Source organism: Puntigrus tetrazona, chromosome 6 (assembly GCF_018831695.1).
Source record: "Puntigrus tetrazona isolate hp1 chromosome 6, ASM1883169v1, whole genome shotgun sequence".
Taxonomy (NCBI): domain Eukaryota; kingdom Metazoa; phylum Chordata; class Actinopteri; order Cypriniformes; family Cyprinidae; genus Puntigrus; species Puntigrus tetrazona.
Window position 1 is genome coordinate 16,570,782 of NC_056704.1, and position 21,129 is coordinate 16,591,910.

Sequence of the window (21,129 nt, forward strand, 5' to 3'; positions counted from 1 at the left end):
TAACACTAAACATTTTTTTGATTCTTATTGAAACATATTACCAAAATGCAATAAAAAATATTGATTGTATTAGAACTGCGTTCTGCTTAAGACTTTTCTGCTTAAGAACGTTTCACATTTTAAAACAATGCAGTCAGAATAGCTTCATTAAAAATGATTTACCCATACATTGAAATAAGAAACAATGGCTTACATTTAATTTTACACAGAGCAGTCACAGCGTGGGAACTTGCTTGGTCATCCCATAAGCAGCCAATTACATGGTTTTTTGTAGACCTAAATAGATGGCTATAAGCCATAAATCATAAACAACCCTGGGGAACGTAGTACAGAATTCATTGCCATAGAAATGATGGGCAAGGTTAAAAATGAAAAAGATTTTTATTTTGGTTAACATCAGAAAATGAAATACAGATTCTTCGAGCTGAGGTATTTTAAATGTTACACACTTCCGTTTCTCACTGACACAATGACTGAGAATTTGCAGATATGAATTTGATAAAGAAACACTTAAACTGAACTCACTAAAAAACGTGAAAAGAAAAATATACTTAAAAGCACAAGTTGAATACATAAAATACTTCTACAGCAACATGTCATCAGTGAAAAATGAACACAAATGGAAATCATCCGTAAAATTTGAATCTCTAAGCAATGTTCCAATCAGTGGCATGCATGAATGAAAACAGACATTCATTCAGTAGCCGCAGATTATAAAAGAAGTATAAAACAAGAAAACTAGCATTTTGCATTTGTAAAAAACACAGACATAAATGCAGACTCTCTCCTTTCTTTCCGATTCACCCAAACACGGCAACTTTAAACGAGACAAGTCAAAATACTGAAATGTTTGTGTATATTGTATTACAATGTTTTTGCAAAAACTAACATCGATTTTAAATCACTGACGAATGAGAAAGTCTGTAAACTGTTAAAGTGCAATTACACTATTTTTTCCTTTACCGTGATTCCATCAGTAAAAAAACAGTTACTGCATCCCATTCCCAAATACAAAAAAATACAAAAAGCAGTTATAATAATCAGTCCAGTTGAACACTGTGTAACACTGAGAACGCTTAACACAAAATATCGTTCTTTAAAGCTTGTTATCAAAAGATTCAAATAAAACACCTACTTAACAAGTACCTTATTTTACACTCGAACACTCCCTTTCCATTTAGCATTCAGAGTTTGAAGGAGCATTTCTGTCAAACTCAAGTTGTGTAACAGGGTACCAGAACTGTCAAAAGACTACTTAAACGATGTACGTAACTTCCTTTTTGCAGCTAGAATAAACCTTTCCCAACAATAAAACCCAATTCACAATCTTGGCAATAAAAAACAGCTCTCATAAAAATAAATAGCCTCACTGACTAAAACCCATCTTTAAAAGTACTATTCAACAGACGATAAAGCAGGCGTTTCAACACTAATGACAGTCCTCATTCCCAGTTTGTGGCAAGCATCCAACATTGCAGGACACCAACCATCGGTTTGTAACACAGGCACCACTTCTTAACAGAAGTGAAAATTAACAAGCAAATATTTACTCTGGAATAATGACGTTCCAGTATGTTTGAAACGTGACCAAATCTTTCATTTGAGACGATGCCCCTCCAACATCTGCTGTACCTTCATATAATAATAATCATCATAAAATCTTCATAAAATAACAATAAAAAAAAAAAACTTAGGAGTGACTTCTTACTCTTGCAAGAAATACAAGAACTCATAAATACAGCCTTGCGCATTACGAACGTCCATCAAAGCACCGGTCATACGGACACTTTCCCTTTGACCTCTAGCTTGTTGGCATTCTCGCTCTGTTTGGTGGTCTGTTCCTCTGTGAAGGTAATGTAGGAATACACCAGACTGCCAGCAATACTGAGAAGACAAGTACAGGCAATCAGATCATTAAAGTGACACTAAATCCACGCTTCCCATCTGTTCCCTTCTGGGAAAATCTCACTTCTTACCTGATGTTCAGACCAATGAAGTTAGTCCATGAGAAAATGTAATCTCCTCCAAACACCATTCCAATATACGTCACTAATATATTCTGTAGAAACGCACAAGTCGTTAATATAATAAAAGGCAAGACAAACTATATATTGTTAAAAAAAAATTATAATTTATAGAATTATTTTTTTTAATTCTTACTTTTAGGCAGCCAACGATGGTAGTAGTTAGCGCAGAGTTATACTGAGTGCAAAGTACAGTGGAGTACATTAAAACAAACCTGTAAAGGTACCAAAAGAAAATATACTGTTAAGGAAATCTCTAATGCTTGAATGCATTGATCTACAATATATATATATATATATATATATATATATATATATATATATATATATATATATATATAATAAAATAAATAAATAAAAAAAAAAAAACATGAGGCTGTCAGAACTTTACAGAAAATGCAGTAGCAACATTTTTATATTTATGGATTAAGCTTAAACTTGCATAAAAAAAATCCCTTATATAACGCTATCATACTAAAGTGCTTTCATTTTTATTTGTACAACTTAAGTTTAAGCTTTTCTTTTCTAAGCTGAGGTAAATACTATTATAGTGTGTGGAATTTAACATTAAAATCTTTATTTTTGTTTGTGTGTGTGTGTGTGTGTATAAAGGTGCAGCCACACACTGCAACATTTTCAAAATGTAACATTGTTATTGACTTTGTTAATCAGTGTTGTGAATTCACATCTTAATGAGCAAAATCTACATGGGAAAAAAGTTTTCTGACAACATGCAGATTTTCATTGAAATTACTTGTTTTATTTTCAGCATTTTTGGCTTGATTATGATAGGACAAATCAATCCTGACAGATGCTTTGGTTGGCATTAGAACTTTGGACATCTGCATTCTTTATATCATTATGCAAGAGGGAACTAAGCACAAAAACATAAACATTAGCTTCTTGTGTATTTACTAGCCAATCAGATACAACATAATAATCAGGAGTTCAAAGAACTTCTGCAAAAATATAATTTAAAAAAAAAATACTCAGCACTTAAATTCCATTCATTTAGACAGTCCAAGTATTGACCAAATACAAACTTACCCCATTATACAAGAGAGAATGAATTGACCTATAAAAAGCACATCTGACCAGCCTTCGTATTCAAAAGCCTAGAGGGGGAAAAAGACATTTTGATGCATACAATCACAAACTAAAAGGAAATTATTGCCTAGAAATCCTTTAGTAACACAAACAGAGTAATTACATTAGTTAACCATTAACTTTTATAGTTATGGAGCTGTTTGTGAGAGAAGTTGTAGGTCAAGCTCTCATATGGTAAAAAGTCACATATAACACAAAAAAGACTTTCTATTTTCTTTTCATAAGGTTGAAACTGCAGAGAAACAATAAATCCACTCAACCAGTCTAAAAAATAAATAAATAAATAAATAAAAAATAAAAAGAGGTGAAGAGCTCACCTATATTATACCTAACAAATAGGTATAATATAGTTAATAAGCTACTACGTTCAGTCTGCTAGTTACACTGACTGGTATAATGGTGGCTTTGTGCAAGAAACACACTGCCTCCTGTCCTCTCTCCTTCCTGAAGCAGCGCCTGCCAAATAAACTGGGCCTCCCTGTGAACACACTGAGCTAAATAAAATCAGGCATTCATGGAGCTGGGCCCTGTCATCCTAAACTCCAAAACAACTAAGCCTTGTGCTCGTGCTGCTTTTTCAAGAAGACCAGGATGCAACGCACTTTTTGACGTGCAGTTGTTTTTTCCATGGTAAAAGCGTTCAGGCAGGAACAGACATGCTGAAATTTATATCATTCAGCTTGCTATGATTGCAAAAGAATTTATGACAAGCGTGCAGTCATTCCAATCGGCTAATGGTGTGTGTTCTCTGGCAATGTGTGCTCACTGCAGCTCAGCAGATGGTGTGTTTGTGGTTGCCAGATCATCGGTGGGTATGAGGTCTTGTTGAGAGACAGACTCTTAGCCGTGACTAGAGTCCTGGGGTTATTTAAGGTCTGGTATGTAAACGCAAAATAGTGTATATAACTGAGTATTACCAAACTATCTGCTGAATGTGCACAACTGCTTTTATAGTTTTACTTTTTTTTGCAATGAGCTAAATGAGCTTTTTTTAAATGCATTGCTAAAAAAAAAAATAAATTAATTAAATAAAACATATATATATATATATATATATATATATATATATATATATATATATATATATATATATATACACATATACACATATACATACACATATACATATATATATATATATACACACACACAAAAAAGCAAGTATAAATCATAAATTAAATTATAGAACATTACATAAATTATATTGTTTAATAAAAATTTGTAAACATTTTGGAACAATCAGAATAAAATAAAAAAAATGTATATAAATCACAATATAATAAAAAATAAATAAAAAAAACTTACCTTATCCATATCTCCTGTGACATGCGCTAATAGCAGTGTTGGAAGAATCATAAATAAAGCATTGTAATAGAGCAGGCCATACTTTCCCAGCTCCTATAAGACAAAAAAAAGAGACACTAAAGCTATGCTACGATACCATAGCTGCTCTTTTTGCTAAAAGAAACAGATGGTATCCAAACATCTGAAGTGAGCCAAGGGGCTTTCTTCAGGAAGTGAGCATAGGCTTTTAACAGGCTGTAAAGTCCTGACGTTGTCAGTGGTTTAGATAAATCTGTACACATAGTCCACGTTCTTCAATGAAAACTGTAGCAGTTAAACTACTCTCTCTGGAGGCCTCAAATAGAACACACATGACTTCTTTTTTCAGTCCAAGCCAGTGGGGTAATGCAATAAACACAGCTCATGTTGCCAGCACTCTGCTTCATCAAATACAAGAACAGGCATATCTTCTAAATATACTGAAACTGAACCAGTTCATGAAATGCTAGAACATGCATATATACACAACTTTCTTTCAGACGGAGTGCAGTAAAAAGCAGGATGTGAAAGCACCCAAAACAAAACCAATTATGTAAACTTCTGTTATCAAAAATAGACGTCGTTCAGCAAGATAAAAACACTTATAACCCAGAAGAGGACAAAATGAAAGATATAGGGAAAAAAATCTAGTGTAAATTATTTTGTGACGCTTTAATTCATTACAACATAAATAGGAATTTGAAAACTTAGTAATCCATGAGGAGCTGCTTTATTTTTGTGCAACACAGGACAGCAGTGCATCTCAATTAATGACTACAGAGAACAGCTGCTGCTTAAGGGAGCATTCGAGGTATTTGAGTAATCTCTATCATGAATGCGTTTCTTTCCTTACCTTAGAGTCAAGTTTCTGTTTCACAAAAGCTCCATTGGCAGCAGTTAAGACATCGTTCATTAAAATGAACACATACCCTTGCAGGTCAAAAGCCAAGTCAGCGCTGCACAAGAAACACAAGGGCACTCATCAAACACTGTATAAACATATATGATCAAATGTTTGCAAACATGGTTAGGGTGTTTTCTTTATACTCTATGTTGCAACACAATCTTAAACAATAACTGTCCTCTATAAAGCAGTGAATAAGTGGCTTGTTTTTCCAGCAAGATATAGCCGATAAGCTTCTATTGGATACTGAATCAGACACTGAGTCACTGAAAACCCTTTACCTTGCAGCTACAAAGGCCCCTATAATCATAGTAAATACTGTCAGCTGAACTGGCCGGGAGAATTTCTTCCTGTAATGAGGGACATAACCAGAGAGATTTTTACCATATGAATATTAATTAGATATAAGCTATCAGAGACACTGCAGCAATTGGAGAACTTTCACTCACTTTAACAAGAAACCCTCGGCCAGCATTGTAAAGAGGATAGAAAACCTCCTCAACACTGTAAACATTGGCAGGCTGAAGGAAGGAAAGCCACATGTTTAGATAGAAAAATACAAAACGAGGAAGATGTATTAAATGTAATGTTTAAATACGTTATGTACTGGATCATACTTAAGTCTTTTTGTCCCAAAGAGTCCTGTTATTTGATTTCCAACATACAGAAGAGGTAGCGGAAATGTCTGAAATTACAAGAAGGTGGGTATTGAGAAAGCGTAACAAGAAAGTTGTAAACAACACTTACAAAGCTGCATTGTTTCACAGCCCCGTGTGGGTATCTTTTCCCATGTCAACAAAATAAACTTGTATTCTTCGGGGGGAAAGAACACGTGACGACACGCACAAGTTTAAAGAGCCAGCATTCCTCACCTTCCTAGGTATGCTACCATCAAATTCTGGAAAGGTGATCACCCGGAGGGCCTTTCCCACCCGTAACACAACTACTGTTGCCAGCATCTGAAGAGTAAAGTCATGATACGTACATACCACACCGCTCTGCATCATAATATGATATGAAAGCGATAAGAACGTTTATTGGAGAAAAGAAAACCCACCTGACCAATGCCAACACATATCGAAGAGGGGAACCTGTTTGGAAACATAGCAAAGGCTGTTTCTTGTTTTCTTGTCACACGTTTCTTCCATTAGAATTACCATCAAAGGCAATGTATTCGCTTTCATACTTTTAATTATTATTCTAAATCAGTGACTCCATACAAATCCCATTTATTTTACAGTTACACTATTTAGACAACATGCATGCAGGCATATTGCATTCAAAATAAATAGATTAAAGCAGGTATTAGCTCACTATGTTCACAGAAATGGCATGCGGTGGTACCAAAGTACAGAAAGGATAACAACATTATGATTGATACAAATCTTAGTGTTCATGTAACGTTGCCATTTTTAAATGGTACTCCAAGGATCTTAAAAGAATAACAGTATCGCAATGATACGCGTCTACAAAGCACGGTAGAACCATAAATGCATGGAAATAACAGAGCACTTTTTGTTTTTTGTATACAAAAAAAACAGCTTTAGTCTCACGTTGCACGTTTAAATCAGCCCATGGAAATGAACGTCCTTCTGTACCAGACTGATAATGCTGCAATAACTAAGTTGCCAACCATCCCCGAGTATTCTGCATCTAGAGACAGTAAAGCGCTCGCAAAACACAGAGTATGCAACTCCAGGGAAAAAGTCTTCTTACCTGTAATTTGTCAGGACGCTCTTGTTCACTACAACTATAAGGAAAGAGCTGATTCCATAAAAGGCCGCAGCTAAAAGTTTGAAGAGTACCGTTAACGTTTGGTCCGCCATCCCAGCCGCTTCATTCCTTGGCTCACATTGCTTCATTCTGAACGGAGCGCCTTTCTTCCTCCCCACGTTGACGCCTCTGAACTTCCGCCATGTTTACAGAGCTACGTACACTGTGACGACTACGTGTCTCATTTACATCAGCGCGATGTTCTCTGTCGACATCTAGCGGCAGCGGGCTGCATGACATTTACCCGCGGAGCGACACAACGGGGAAACGTATCGGTCGATGTCTTCAACACCTTTGACTGGCCATTGCATTCACTCACCTCTAAACCAGCACGCTTTCGGATAATCTCTCTGTAACACGATGAAACTGACATTCATTAATTATAAAGGAAGTTTATCAATTAAAAAAAAAAAGACATTCTAATCCGTTCAGAATTTGAATAAAATTTGTTTTTTCATGCTGCTATCGACCCTGTAACTCACAAAGTTTCGGGAGTGACAGCCTAACATCTATATCATAAAAAAATATTTTGAATATAGGCTACTTAATAATTGCAGTTGCATTTATTTATGAAAATTAATGCATATCTTCCATTTTTGATATTCTTGCATGAGAGAAAATGCGGTTAAATTCCATTATTTTATATAAAACACAATAGGATACGATGAGCCTTTTTTATTTATGTGGTCCACAAGATAAGGGAAATTATGCATGCAATGCAAGTATTTAAAGTAATTTCAGGAAAGTATCTATGACAAAGGGTTATAAAAAATGTTTAAAAAATAAATAAATTCAGGCTAATATTTAGCTAAATGATTTGCATGGTTAACCTATTATATGTTGCTAAATCATATGCATCATAAATATTCCTAACACCTGAATAAATTTACTCTTATGTATCAGCCATTACATCTGTTTGCTATTACCATTACATTACATCTGAAATATGTGCTAAAACCTGTTGCATGGGTGCAAAAAAGGTTTGTAACCCTATACCTTTTCGTTGGATCACAGTTCAGTACAATAAAAAAATGCACATTGTATGATGACACAGTAATGTAAAAAATACAATGAAGTAACTGAAAGAAGAAAATGATTTTAGAAATGTCACTGTAGAATATCAATAGCAGCTTGAGTAGACTATGCATTGAGAGACTTCACACAAAAATGCTGCTGATTAAGAACCACACTCCCTTTCAGACCTAAAGACCAAGCTTTGCAATATGTGACCTTATGGGTATGTTTGTAGCAATTGCCTACAATACATTGTATGAGTCAAAATAATTTTTCTTTTATGCTAAAAATGATTAGCATGGGCTATTAGGATTATGTTCCATGAATCATGTACATGTTACATTTGTACATTTCCTACTGTAAATATATCAAAACTATGATTAGTAGTTAGTTAGTATGATTAGTATACTATATTAGTAGACTATGCATTTCCAAGAACTTCATTTGGACGACTTTAAAGGCGATATTTGAATATTGCTGTATGCTTTACATTATACTTTGTTCATTTTTACTGTCTCAGAAAAACAAACAAAGAATCAAACAAACAAAAAAAAAACACTCTGTATGATTTATAAGCATTTAGAAAAATGGAGACACGGGGTAATGTCCTTATAAGTCACCTTCTCCTTGTGAAACCTTAAGTCATTATACAAATTTATATCCTCATATGTCACAAAAACGCCCACACATACAAGCTAAAAATACTGAAAACATAGTTTTATTAAAATTGACAATATAAAACAACGGGTATTAGCCTGCTTTTGATAGCACAAATAATTTAAAACAGGCTCTTATTTTCTAAGCATATTAACAGTTCAAAGAAGCAGGTGCTGACTGTTTTTCAAAAAAACAATGAATTGAGGTCAGAAGACCACATTTGGGCATGCTTGATGTTTTTATGTTACAAAATGAGGACAGATATATGATGAGGTTCCTCTTAACGTTCTCTTAGATTTTGTTTTTATGGGACATCCGATAAGTCATCCACTGAACAATATGCATGTTGTAGGCATATAAACTATTCTCATCACTTCAAATTAATAACAGAGGTATTTTAAAGACAGATGACTCCTCAGATAGTCATATCACAGGTCAGCAACTGTTCAATCAAATGCTTTGAAGTGGCAAAGGATATGAGTAACTACTGAAGGAGATTCGTGCGTATTTGAATGTCTCTTTTTATATTCACAAGAAAAAGTTATTAAGATATAATTATAGCGTAACACACAATATAAAGTGATTTTTTTTCTTTCCTCCTTTATTATTCAATAGTATACTTGTGGTCTGTCTTTGTGGTTTAGTGTGCCAGTTTCACACAAACTGTAATTGTGGGACTGACACTAACCTCATTGTTTTCTTTTGTTTCGTTCATTTTTCAGTTTCTACACAATTACGGTGAATAACCTGACGTTTATATAAAGTTTATCGTTTTCATTTTTTATTACTACTATTATTATACAAGCCTCTGCTTATTAATCTACTGCATTAGTGCATTCTTTGTATTACTCTGTACCTTAGACTCATCTTATCTATGTCAGTGGGTTTTCCCCAGAAACACTTTGAAGATGAGGATGGAAAGTAAGTATAAATGAGATCAAAAATCTGGGGCAGACAGGAAGGCTTGTTCTGTGGTGTTTTTTTCACACGCAAAGCACATGTGAAGGGGAACGTTTGAGGAGAACATGCTAATTTAGTTTTTCCAGCCTCTTATTTTTTTAGTACTTTTTAGGCTCCATCAAGATCTTGTTTGGGGCGTGAACTGGATGTTTAACGGGAGGCATCCATCACCGCCTCACGAGGAAGATTTACTGAATTTGATGTCGTTCTCTTTTTCTTCACTGGTTTTCACATCCCTCTAACATCAAACGTGCCTTTGTTATGTGAAGTTGTCAGCCAGCTGTGGATCAAGCCTCGCAAACCTACGATGGAAACAGGAGCGGAGACCACACTGAGGAGAAATCGTTTTAAAAGTGCTTCAGGAAAGGTTTGGTTTTCTCTTTTTCTGACATATCTACTTCTTCCACTGCTGTTTGATGTATCATATCTTACTGAACTCCTCATATTTCAGTTTTAGATTTTAGTTATCGTTACTCTTTGATTCACGACTTTAAAGATCGATTTAATGCAATATCGGCACATTTCATTTTCTGTATGCAGTGTAAATGTGATAGCATTTTATGATCGTTGATGACTGAAAAGGCAGTTTAATAAGCATGCATATAGAAACATGCTTCAGAGTTCATTTTATTTATGCTTTGCCAGTAGAGTAACTGTTATAGCACTTGTTGTTGATTTCTAAAAGGCGATTTTATAAGTATGCGTGCAGAGACATTTATTTTATGCGTGCGCTGCCAGTGGAGTAACTGTGCGATAACGAATGCTAATGGCTGAAAAGGTGGTTTAATAAGTATGCATGTAGAAACACGTTTCAGAGTTTCACAACTGGCATAAATACCACAAATCTAGGTCATTGCCCCTTAAAAGAGCGAGGCAACTCTGAGAAAACAGGGCTGACATCAAAAAGAGGAGGCTTGTATCATTAAGTATCGCTCGCAAGAACGCTGACTATTTAGGCTACAGAGATCACAAGCTTATCATTTTCTGCTAACATTCAATCTTGGTGTTTTTTGTGCCTTTGATATGCGCGCAGACGTGTGACCTGTTTAATGTGACATCTTTAAAAAGGGATGATGGTATGGAAGGCAACCCACTTTTTGTTCTGACTGTATGCTGGTTTGGTTCATGCAAATGCATTTGAGAGAACTGAGAAGACAGGAGAAGAGGCTCAAGGACCAGGCACGAAGAATGGAGAAAAATATTCTCTGATCATCACAGAGACCCAGGATAAGAATAGGCACGAAATGGACTTTTTCATCAGAGTCTGGCAGGCTGTGTTTCTTCTCCTTTTCAGCGGCAAATTCTGCGGTGAGTAAAGTAATTGCGATTATTTAGTTTTGCATTGAAGTGTGTCTAAAATAACTGTGTTTTCTCTCTTTGCTTAGACTGCTACAGAGTCAGTTGTATTGGAAAGCTGATAGTAGATTCAGATGTCATCCACCTGGGCTCCAACTTGACTGTAGGATGCCAGTCAAACACTGAGCGCTGTGGGAGACTTTTTGCAATAGTCTTAAATGGAGAGACCGTTTTCGAAACAATGAATTGCTCTGTAATAAGAACACAGATAGTCATCAGTCAGCCCAGTTTTTGGCTACTCTGCAAGGTGAAGGAGGGAGACACGTGGCACACTGTTTGCGGCCAAGATTTCAGAGCTGGCTGTAAGTTCAGATGTTATCTGTATTCATGCAAGAACACGCAGAACTCATTATGTCTCAGTATGAAGGGTTAAATAGTTTAAGCAGCTTAAGAAAGAGACATCCGCACATTTGTTAATGATTAATAGATCGTGTGCATGACATCTAAACCTATAAAAAAACCCTCTGAGATTGGTGATATTCACCAAACCTTTGATTACAAATGCTAGTTAGTTAGTGTACAATTAACCAGATTTTAATTATGAATATCCAGCTATTAATTAATTTTCTGCTTTAGATCCTCCAGGTAAACCAGAATTCAGCTGCGTCACGTACCGAAATTCAGAGTATGTTAATTGCTCTCTAGTGGTTACAACGGAGACGTATCTATTTACCAGTTTCACAGTGACATTTTAGTAAGTACATTTAGCATTTATCATTTCACAGAAATTTTGTAAAAAACTGCTTTTTCAAATATAGTTAAAGATCAAAACTTGTGCTTTATCTTGCTTTCTTTTATGCAAAGCAACAGCACATCCCAGTTCCCCCAGTATGTGATGAACAAAGACGGCCGTGTCTCTATTCCACGATCGCTGTTTGTTGAGAACATGACATATCAAGTCCACATAAGAGGACACAATGCGTTAGGAGAGTCACACTCTACATTTAACTTTTCAATCTGGGACATTGGTAAGAAACTAAATTACACACGCTTACTAATTTCTCGAGCACTTTCTCATTTTGATCATATGGTGATCTGTCGATTGGTTATTCTTATCCTACTCTTTCGCTCGGTTTAGCTGAATCGTGTTTTTATTTTTTGACATTGGGTTTTTTTTTTCAGTTATCCCAAGCACTCCACATATAACACGAGTTGTGTTTGAAAATGATACTCTTTCTCCTGCAATATGCTGGAATGGCTCAGAAGATATTTTGAAACCAGTTTTGAGGTTCAGACAAGCACACGAAAACCAGGACTGGGTGAGAGTCAGATGCTGATTTTTGATATAAAAAAGCATTTGTGGAAAATGCTTTCATCCAAAAATGTGTATTTGCTGAGTATTTACTCACCCCCAGGTTATCCGAGATGTAGATTAATTAGTTTTTTGATAGAAATATTGGATTTGGAAAAGACTAACATTACATAGCCTGCTCCTCTGCACTGAATGGGTGCCGTCAAAATGAGAGCTCATAAAGCTACTAAAATCCCAATAATCCACTCTACTTTGACTGCAGTCAATCAGTTAATTAATGCCCTGTGAAGTGAAAAGCTTTGTGTTTGTAAGAAACAAATTCATCATTAAGGCATTTGATTTTAAGCCGTCATTTCCATAATCCCTAAAAAAACTTTCTGCAGTGAAAAAGTGAATCCCATGTCGTTCTCTCACATCAAAAGTCTACTGAAATATTTGTTTAGAACTGTTTAGGGATTGTTCTGTGGATGATTCTTTCCTGATTCAGAGGAGATGTCAAAGTAGGTTAATACCTTGGATAGACGGACTTTTAGCAAGAAGCAGCAATGGTTTAAAGCTTAAACCTTTTTAAAGATGGATTTGTTTCTTACAAATACCCAGGTTTTTGCTTCACATAGCATTAATTGATGGACTGGAGATGTGTGGATTACTTGTGGATTATTGTGATGTTTTTATCAGCTGTTTGGACTCTCATTCAGACGGAGGATCAAGTGGTGAGTGATGTTATGCTCCAAATTTCAAAATCTGTTGTGATGTGGAAAAAAACTATATCTATATCTTGAAGGTCCTGAGGGTGGGGTGAGCTTTTGAAAGCAAGCTATCCATGAGCTGTCTAAAATATTTTTGCTATCGTTTTGTTCAGAGCCAGGGAAGTGTGATGGAGCTCCGAACGGGATGTATTTCGATGCAGGAAGCCTTAGAAGCGCTGACACTTTATCAGTTTAAGCTGAGAGTGTGTGATTCTTCAACAAACTGCAGCAGGTGGAGTCAACCCTTCAATATAACCAGCCCAGGAATTGGTAATTTTTTTCTCATTAGTTTAGTCAGTGTGTATTACTAGCATATTTTTTTCGACAATAATTTTGTTTCATATGTTCCAGCACCCTCACACAAACCTGATGTGTGGAGAGTCATCAACAGGACCGGTGCTCACGGACCTCTGAGTGTCACAGTGTTGTGGAAGGTAATGTGGAAGGTTCTTTCAAGAACATTTTTTTTTAAATTTTACATTCATTTAAACATTTTAAGTAAAGTAAAAAAAAATCTTTCTGTCACTTTTGATCAATAAAATTAATAAAAGTATTAATGATTTGAAAAAATCTCTCTGGCCTCAAACTTTTGAATGTTACTTTACATTATATAGCTTAAATGTCAACCTCTTTAAAAATGTAAACACTTCCACTTATGCAAAACAGTTTGCATGAAAATCTGGTCTGAATCTATTCTGTGAGTGAATAAACAAGTTATTATTTTTTTGACACAACAGCATAAAAAGATGACTGTAGAAAGCACTGACTCATTAAATGTCACTAGGACAGTCCCACTCACGCTGGTGGACGTGAGATCTCTCACAGTTCATCTACAGGTCTCCTGGTTTAGCAGCCCACATTAGTGCACGCACAGTATTTGTCATAAATGTGTTTGTCATTATGTATTCACGTTTATGTTCTTTCAAAATAAAATAATGGTTCTATGAAGAACCTTTAACATTCATGGAACTTTTCCATTGGGATTATATTATTGTGGAAAAAGGTTCTTTAGATTAAGAACTGATTACTGAATGATTGCTTTGGGAAACTAAAATGGTTGGGGAATCTTCTGTGGTATTGTTTCAAAAACCCCATAATTTTTGCAAAAAGTGCATATTACTTTCTTTCTGTGGAGCATTGGATATTAGTCTGTATGCTGTATTTTTTAAACTCGTGATAGATTTATGCGAGGAAAGGACAGAAAATTAAAGACAATTATCTCGTCATTTACTCACCTTTAAGCTGTGCCAGATGTATGTGACTTTTTACAAAAGCATCCATAATATGCCAGGTGGTCATAGTTGGCTCTAAAAAACACTGGGGCATTATCACAGGCCTTTGCCCTCAACACGAACTCACTTGATGACTTTTTATTTCTCCTTCCTGCAGCCCTATAAACCAGCAAATTACAGCGGAGCTTTGTTGTATTACAAGTTATCTTATATAGAAAAAGGCCAGATCCGTGAACTGAATTGCTCAGCTCATGTCACTCACCGAACTCTTCAGCTGAATGCGTCAGAAGTTAACATCAGTGCTGTGACAGCAGCGGGTTCCTCCCCACCTGCACCTGTCAGCCTGATACATACAGGTGAGAGCATGTTTGGTCATTTATTTCATTTTTCAGTGTCGTGGGATAGACAGAATGTGTTCATTTACAAGTCATCTCTGATTATAAAACGTTATATTGTTCTGTGTGTGTTTTGCAGGGAACCCGGGCCCCGTGGTGACACGTTTAGCTCCAGCAGCAGGGGGCAGTGTGCTTCTAGCCTGGGAAGTGTCTCATTACAGCGACAAGGTGAATGGCATTCTGGGATTTGTTGTGCAGTGGCAACTGAGTACAATGAACTTGGAATGGAAGAGATTGGGAAAAAATGTTCATTTTACATTCCTACAAGGTAAGAGTTTTTCAGAATCCGAGATGTTTACATTAATGATTAATTAAATCAAAATGATTAAAAACATTTTATGCAGATTAATGTAGTTTGTGTAATGGTGTTCATTATTCAAGTTTCATTATAAAGTCCTTAGACAATTCTGAACTTGTTCTTGCAGGTCTGCGAGCCGGTATCCTGTATAACATTTCTTTATATAGTGAAGACCACCGTGGAGTTTCAGAGCCTGCGTTTGTTCAGGTTTATGCAAAGGAAGAGAGTGAGTGCTTGTTTTCTATTTTAACATTTTTTAAAAATGTCATTTATTCCTTTTTTTATTATTTCATTTTCTAATTAAAAGCTTTGGACCTTAGGAAACGTTTTGCATACCTGTTCACGTTCACGTGTTACACTTAATAAAATTTAAGAGGTTTTTCATATCTACAATAAATGACTATGTTTAATTATACCTGACTAATTATTATGATCACTGATATGTCAAATTGTTTTAAGATAAACTTAAGAGCAGTAAGTTTTAAACAAAAGAGCAGTATTACAGTATATGTTACAGTATCTTTCTAAATTGCCACAAGAGGGCACTGACAGAATTTGCCAAAATAAATATAGTAGCATTAAAGAAACTATTTGTCTTATAATAATAATAATAATAATAATAATAATAATAATAATAATAATAATAATAATAATTATTATTATTATTATTATTGTTGTTGTTGTTGTTATTAATCCACTCTGTTGTTTCTTTTTTTAGAACCTCTAGCTGGTCCAGATGTATCAATTACCAATACAGGAAAACAGATTTTGATTCAATGGGACGAGCTTAATCAAGAAACACAAAGGGGATTTATCAGAAACTACACCGTTTACTTGCAGAGACATAAAGACAAGAGGTTTCTTCAGAACCGTGAGTAAAGCAGCTGTCTGTGAGTGTTTTGAGCTGTGGTTTGTCTCAGTGTGCCTAAGGGGAGGAGTCACATTTTTCACACTGAATCAAAACTTTAGTTTGTTCCTTAACACTGTCTCAATATAAAAACCAATGATTTCTTTTTGTTGTTTTTGTTCAGTTGTTTTTTCACAAGCCCTCAGGTGTCTTTAACCTCACCCCACAAGTGATGCAGTGTACCTTTGTTCATTTAGCAGAGTGGAAAGACTTCACCTGTCTTTGGTTTGAGACTCATCACTGTCACACCCACAGTTTGACAGCAGGGTTTTCCACCATTTACTGAAAGAGTTCACATCCTCTTCCAGTAACCCCGCTCCCCTGCACTTCTACATAACTGGTCTATAACTGATGTTCTGGGTGTTGCAGAACTATGACCACAACACATTTAGTGTAAATAAGTTAAGGATTTTGGTAGCTACTAACATGGGAACCTGTTTTTAAAAGGTTTTATGTTTTGTTGCATTTGTGGATTATTTAAAACCCATAACTAATATCCACGCTTTTTAAAAAGCTAGGTAACCAGCTAATATAATAGTTTGACAGTTTGGGGTCTATAAGATTTAAAAATGATATATCTAGCACAGGCTGAATTTACGTTATTTGATCAAAAACACAATAACAATATTATCTATTTAAAATAACAGTTTTCAGTTTAAGTACAATATAATTTATTCCTGAAATAAAGTAAAGCAGAATTTTAAAAAATTTGATTTTGTGCTCAAGGAACATTTATTATTATTATCAACATTAAAATATTTTAATTAAACAATGCTATTTTTTTCAGAATTGTTTCAAAATAACATCTTACAAAAAGTCTAAGAGAAATACTATATATATATATATATATATATATATATATATATATATATATATATATATATATATATATATATATATATATATATATATAAATGTGTGTGTATATATATATATATATATATATATATATATATATATGTATATAATACAATATATATATATATATATATATATATATATATATATATATATATATATATATATATATATATATATATATATATATATATATATAGCATATGTATACATACAAATATATATATATATATGCTCACAAACAAATATAGCTGACCCAAAACCTACAGTAGTTGTACTGTAATTTTATTCAGGACTGTTGTGTTGCAGTTTAAGTTGATCTGCAGCACTTAATTTGTCCAAGATTGTTGTTGTTGTTTATTGTGTTTGGGTTTTTGACTAATACACACAAAAAGATGTAGAGGTGTTGGAAAAAAGATGTCACCCTCAAAGGGACAGGCCCATATATCAGTTCGCTCTGAAACTAAAAGTATGGATGGGCTTCATATGCTAAAGATGACTTTCAATTTCTAATGGTATAAAATCCTTGTGGTCGCACTAAATTATTAGAGAGTAAAGTGCGGTTTATATGTTAGTGGGTGTTCGTACATCCTGCCGGGCATCAGTGTATTCACATATTCTCTAGAGTCTCACTAGAATCTCTTGAAGGCTTCTGTCTTCTGTGTCATTTCTGTGTCTTTAAAGTTACGGCTTCGGCTGGCGCGAATGAGGCCCAGCAGCTATTCTTAACATGTGGCTTCAGGCATGACAGGAAGTAGAGACAACAACGGAAAGCGTGTGGCTATGTGCAAATGTTTCTGTCTCCAACATAAGCTACTCTAACCAAACTGTTAAACAGACAACAGCAACTAAAAATGTCTGTTATTATCCAGTGGCATAACGGCGTTGTCAAAAAATGGAGAACAGACAGAAAAGTGCATAACAGCTTAAAAATCTCCACCCTGCTTAACAGTTACATGAGCATTTTTGATGTATCATTTTACAGAGTTACTTTTACATCTTTGGCCTTTAACCCTAAAACCTGGTTCAAATGCAAACTGTCAGTCAGCTAGTCATAGCTAAAGTATGAGTGTTGCTAATCAATGTTTTATATTTTTTTCTGCTGAAAGAAACATCCTTCATCTCCTTGTGCTTTATGTGTTTTTTGCAGAAACGGTGCCTAACGCATTTCCTAGAAGTTTGACTTGGGAGCTGCGAGGCCAACGGGAGTGTGCCAGTATCCTGGTCACTGCATGGAATTCTGCGGGTGAAGGGCCCAAAGGAAAACCTGCCACATGCTGTTGTCACAGCACTGCTTCAGGCGAGACAACAGGTGCCTTTCAGTATGAAAGATGAAAGATCACTGAAAAAAAGTGTTGGGTTAGCAAAGTATAGAAACTTTGACCTTAACATGACATTAGCTTGACCAAAATTAATTATAAGTCTCTGCAGGAATAATTAATAAGAAGAGAAGTGTATTTGAAAGTACAATATTTTACAAAAATATGTGCATGTGTTATGTATGTGTGTATATTTGTTATATATATATGTATATATATATATATATATATATATATATATATATATATATATATATATATATATGACTCAATTTTACGATTGCATACTGTGCATACACACAAGACGCTGAATAATAATTCATTAATTATTCATAGAGTATGCACTTATGAAGTAATTTCAAAGATATTAGGAATGCATAATCGTTCCAACAATAACAAATGGCGAGTTAATCTTAATGCGCTTATTGTGTTTCCAGGTGGAATGATAGCTGGGATTTGTTTGGCTGCTGCAGTTCCTATGGTGATCCTGGCCAACCTGATGTACCTGAAATGTGTGCGGCAAAGGTAGCGTGCTGAACTAGGGGGTTTTGGTTTTACTAAGTGTCTGCACTTTCATTTGTGCAAGTAGTTTCATAATGTGGCTCATGCCTGCAGTCTTTCGTAATGTCACAGTCACAGTCACAGTCTGTGTGAATGTAATTACATAGGCGAGTTAAATGTGTGTGTGTATGTGGAACTGTTCATTTTATTTCTCAAAACCTCTCTTTACAGAATGATGAAAATGTGCATGTCCATTGGAGTCTCTTGGTTTTTCGAAAATCTGCCCAAATTTGATAATAGCAATGCTATAAAACTACTACAGGTAATTTGTACATGGTCATTTTAGTTCAATGTTACAGTCTGATTTCGAGGCCTTCTCTAAGACAAATGCAACACAAGTGATCTTGCTAATTCAAAGGTCAGACGTGTTGTGTTTAAATAGAAGTACTTTATTTTCACTCTTCTGAAGCATACTGAACTTCAAGCAGCCACAGAAGCTTAACTTATCTGAATATCTGCTGGCATCAGGTGTGTTTGAGAGCAGCAGTAACTGGACAAGTATACCGAGGCAGTATCCTGTTTGGCAAAAAAAAAACAGAACCTTTCAAAAATAGAAAACAATTAATATTTTTGAGAAAAATTTCCACTAGAATTTCCCTTACTACGAAGCACAGTAGCTGAAATGTCATGGTTATACATGTCCTCAATATCCGTCAAAACATAGCGGTATTTAACACCAACAGAGTTGTGAAGTGGTTTTTAACGTTTCTGAAGCCTTACCCAACGTTTATGCCTGTTATATATGGAGACTTCGATTGCTATTAATATTATACTTTAAGTTACTGGTGGCTATGCAGAACTTTAGAAAATGAGGTGATAAAAAAGTTTTTTTTTTTTTTTTTTTTTTTTAAAGCAGACCACACAAGCTAAAACCATCAATGATTTTATTCACACGAACAGTGGAATGGAGAAAAGTAGAGTGCAGAAATGTGAAAACTGTATGAGCAGCCCAACCAATCTTGATAATCTTATAGGTATAGTTCACCCAGTAAAGGCATTTCTGTCATTATTTACTCATCCTCATTCATCTTCAGAACACAAACTAAAACATTCAGGGAAGAATTGCCGAATAAAGTTGTTTTTTGTTTTCTTTGGGCACAAAAAGTATTTTTGTAGCTTCAAAAATCAGTTAAATTGCTGTCTATGTAGGATCAGATCCAAATATTTCACCTGTTATTGCAAAAAATAATGTTAGAGGTTAGATTGCAGGAGCTTCATACTACATCTCTATACTTGTTAATACCTTTTTTTTTTGCTCTCAGGATGACAGCCATAGCCCATGGGAAGCTCTTCCTGGAGACAACGATCCTCCCTTAACTCCCATTGAGGAAGTCAGTCTGTCTTTGGAGAGACAAGACTCTTATCCAACTGTGCTTCATGTCACAGAAACACCCACAACGAATTCGTTTTGGATCGATTCTCCTTATAAACCTCAGTTACTGACAGCTTCACAGAGAAATGAAGACTTCTCTGAGACTACAGATGAGGAGCTAAAAGAGGACGACCAGTTCCCTTTTTTGCCGTCGCCATCACACCATGACTTCAGTTGGGATTTAACCTGTATTCCCGTCATACACGGACGACTTAATAGCTTCTTAGCGATGGATGGAGCGCTGGGATCTTTGGGCATTCTTGAAGATCTCCTTGCTCCTCCTAAGACGACTTCCTGTAAGGATGGAGTGGAGGAGAATGAGAAGATTGCAGAAACAGGAGTCATAGACCAGAGACCACAAACTGTACTGCCCAGTAGCCAAGAGTGCTGCCTCAGAGGGCCTGCCTATAATTCCAGCCCATACTCCCCACAAGGCCTTTCAGTTCCAGAAGAGGGTTAGGCATTTAAATATCATGCCGCAAGAGTACGTTTGAAATATATTAACATGGGTGTGATTTGGCCATAAACACAAAGCATATTGCATGACATTATCTTGTACATAAAGCATTAAGCATTTTTTCAGCGTATTTTCTTCATATTACCTTCATATATAGTGTGGCTTTAATCAGACACATCTAAATGGAACTGTGGTTTCTGCATACTGTGAGGATAGCGTCTAAAATAAGCTGCGCTGTATGATGCTGATTGATTTATTCATAGTACCTTCTTCCTCTTGTTTTGACACAAAAGAAAATACACGTGACACACTGCACTTTTTTGCTGCTTAATTGTACTGAATGTGCACTTGTAGTGTACTTCAGATCTCAAAAACGTATTTAAATTAATAATACTTGGAGATGATATGATGACATCAACTGAATAAAAAGGCACTTAATGGTGAAGTATGTTGTTTCTGCCATTCTCTTAAGAGTAGATTCATCTTTACAGTAGCGTATATGTTATTTGGTGCTTGAAAGCGAAGAGTTAACAAATTAAAGTGAAGTAGTCAATAAACTAAATTTGGTTAAGAGAATGTATTTTGACGAGAAAAGTAAACACTTTTATGAC

At 35.2% G+C, this 21,129-nt stretch overlaps 2 protein-coding genes across 7 annotated transcripts; one reads left to right on the top strand and one right to left on the bottom strand.

Moving 5' to 3' along the window:
• Positions 1 to 362: 362 nt before the first annotated feature.
• slc35d1a (solute carrier family 35 member D1a) lies at positions 363 to 7,282 on the bottom strand. 2 transcript variants are annotated; one of them, XM_043242455.1, is made up of 12 exons: positions 7,075 to 7,282; positions 6,416 to 6,449; positions 6,231 to 6,317; positions 5,976 to 6,043; positions 5,808 to 5,879; positions 5,640 to 5,708; positions 5,308 to 5,410; positions 4,437 to 4,529; positions 3,072 to 3,139; positions 2,161 to 2,239; positions 1,977 to 2,059; positions 363 to 1,884 (listed from the first exon to the last, which is right to left on the bottom strand). In XM_043242455.1, the coding sequence occupies exons 1-12, from the start codon at positions 7,218 to 7,220 to the stop codon at positions 1,776 to 1,778; spliced, it is 1,011 nt and encodes a 336-aa protein (XP_043098390.1). In that variant the 5' UTR covers positions 7,221 to 7,282; the 3' UTR covers positions 363 to 1,775. The 2 variants fall into 2 exon arrangements, with proteins under 2 accessions (XP_043098390.1, XP_043098391.1); XM_043242456.1 differs by having other exon boundaries at positions 7,164 to 7,275.
• A 2,474-nt stretch (positions 7,283 to 9,756) lies between these two features.
• Positions 9,757 to 20,963, top strand: il23r (interleukin 23 receptor). Of its 5 annotated transcripts, none has more exons than XM_043242746.1 (17): positions 9,757 to 10,129; positions 10,796 to 11,070; positions 11,148 to 11,420; positions 11,695 to 11,812; positions 11,923 to 12,086; positions 12,241 to 12,377; positions 13,069 to 13,083; positions 13,233 to 13,389; positions 13,471 to 13,553; positions 14,509 to 14,707; positions 14,826 to 15,014; positions 15,172 to 15,270; positions 15,763 to 15,915; positions 17,960 to 18,121; positions 18,566 to 18,653; positions 18,861 to 18,951; positions 19,952 to 20,963. In XM_043242746.1, exons 2-17 carry the CDS (start codon positions 11,007 to 11,009, stop codon positions 20,519 to 20,521), a joined length of 2,562 nt encoding a protein of 853 aa, XP_043098681.1. In that variant the 5' UTR covers positions 9,757 to 10,129; positions 10,796 to 11,006; the 3' UTR covers positions 20,522 to 20,963. The 5 variants fall into 5 exon arrangements, with proteins under 5 accessions (XP_043098681.1, XP_043098682.1, XP_043098683.1 ...); XM_043242747.1 differs by having other exon boundaries at positions 10,831 to 11,070; XM_043242748.1 differs by lacking the exon at positions 9,757 to 10,129 and having other exon boundaries at positions 10,138 to 11,070; positions 11,929 to 12,086.
• The last annotated feature ends 166 nt before the right edge of the window (positions 20,964 to 21,129 follow it).

Excerpts from the sequence above, each read along its gene's own strand:
- il23r (XM_043242746.1), top strand. The coding sequence starts at position 11,007 with ATGGACTTTTTCATCAGAGTCTGGCAGGCTGTGTTTCTTCTCCTTTTC. Across the intron at positions 14,708-14,825 it reads TGTCAGCCTGATACATACAG|GGAACCCGGGCCCCGTGGTG; the intron begins GTGAGAGCATGT and ends TGTGTTTTGCAG. Across the intron at positions 18,654-18,860 it reads CTGAAATGTGTGCGGCAAAG|AATGATGAAAATGTGCATGT; the intron begins GTAGCGTGCTGA and ends CTCTCTTTACAG.
- slc35d1a (XM_043242455.1), bottom strand. The coding sequence starts at position 7,220 with ATGAAGCAATGTGAGCCAAGGAATGAAGCGGCTGGGATGGCGGACCAA. Across the intron at positions 6,450-7,074 it reads AGCGTCCTGACAAATTACAG|GTTCCCCTCTTCGATATGTG; the intron begins GTAAGAAGACTT and ends GTTTCCAAACAG. Across the intron at positions 4,530-5,307 it reads AACAGAAACTTGACTCTAAG|GAGCTGGGAAAGTATGGCCT; the intron begins GTAAGGAAAGAA and ends TTTGTCTTATAG.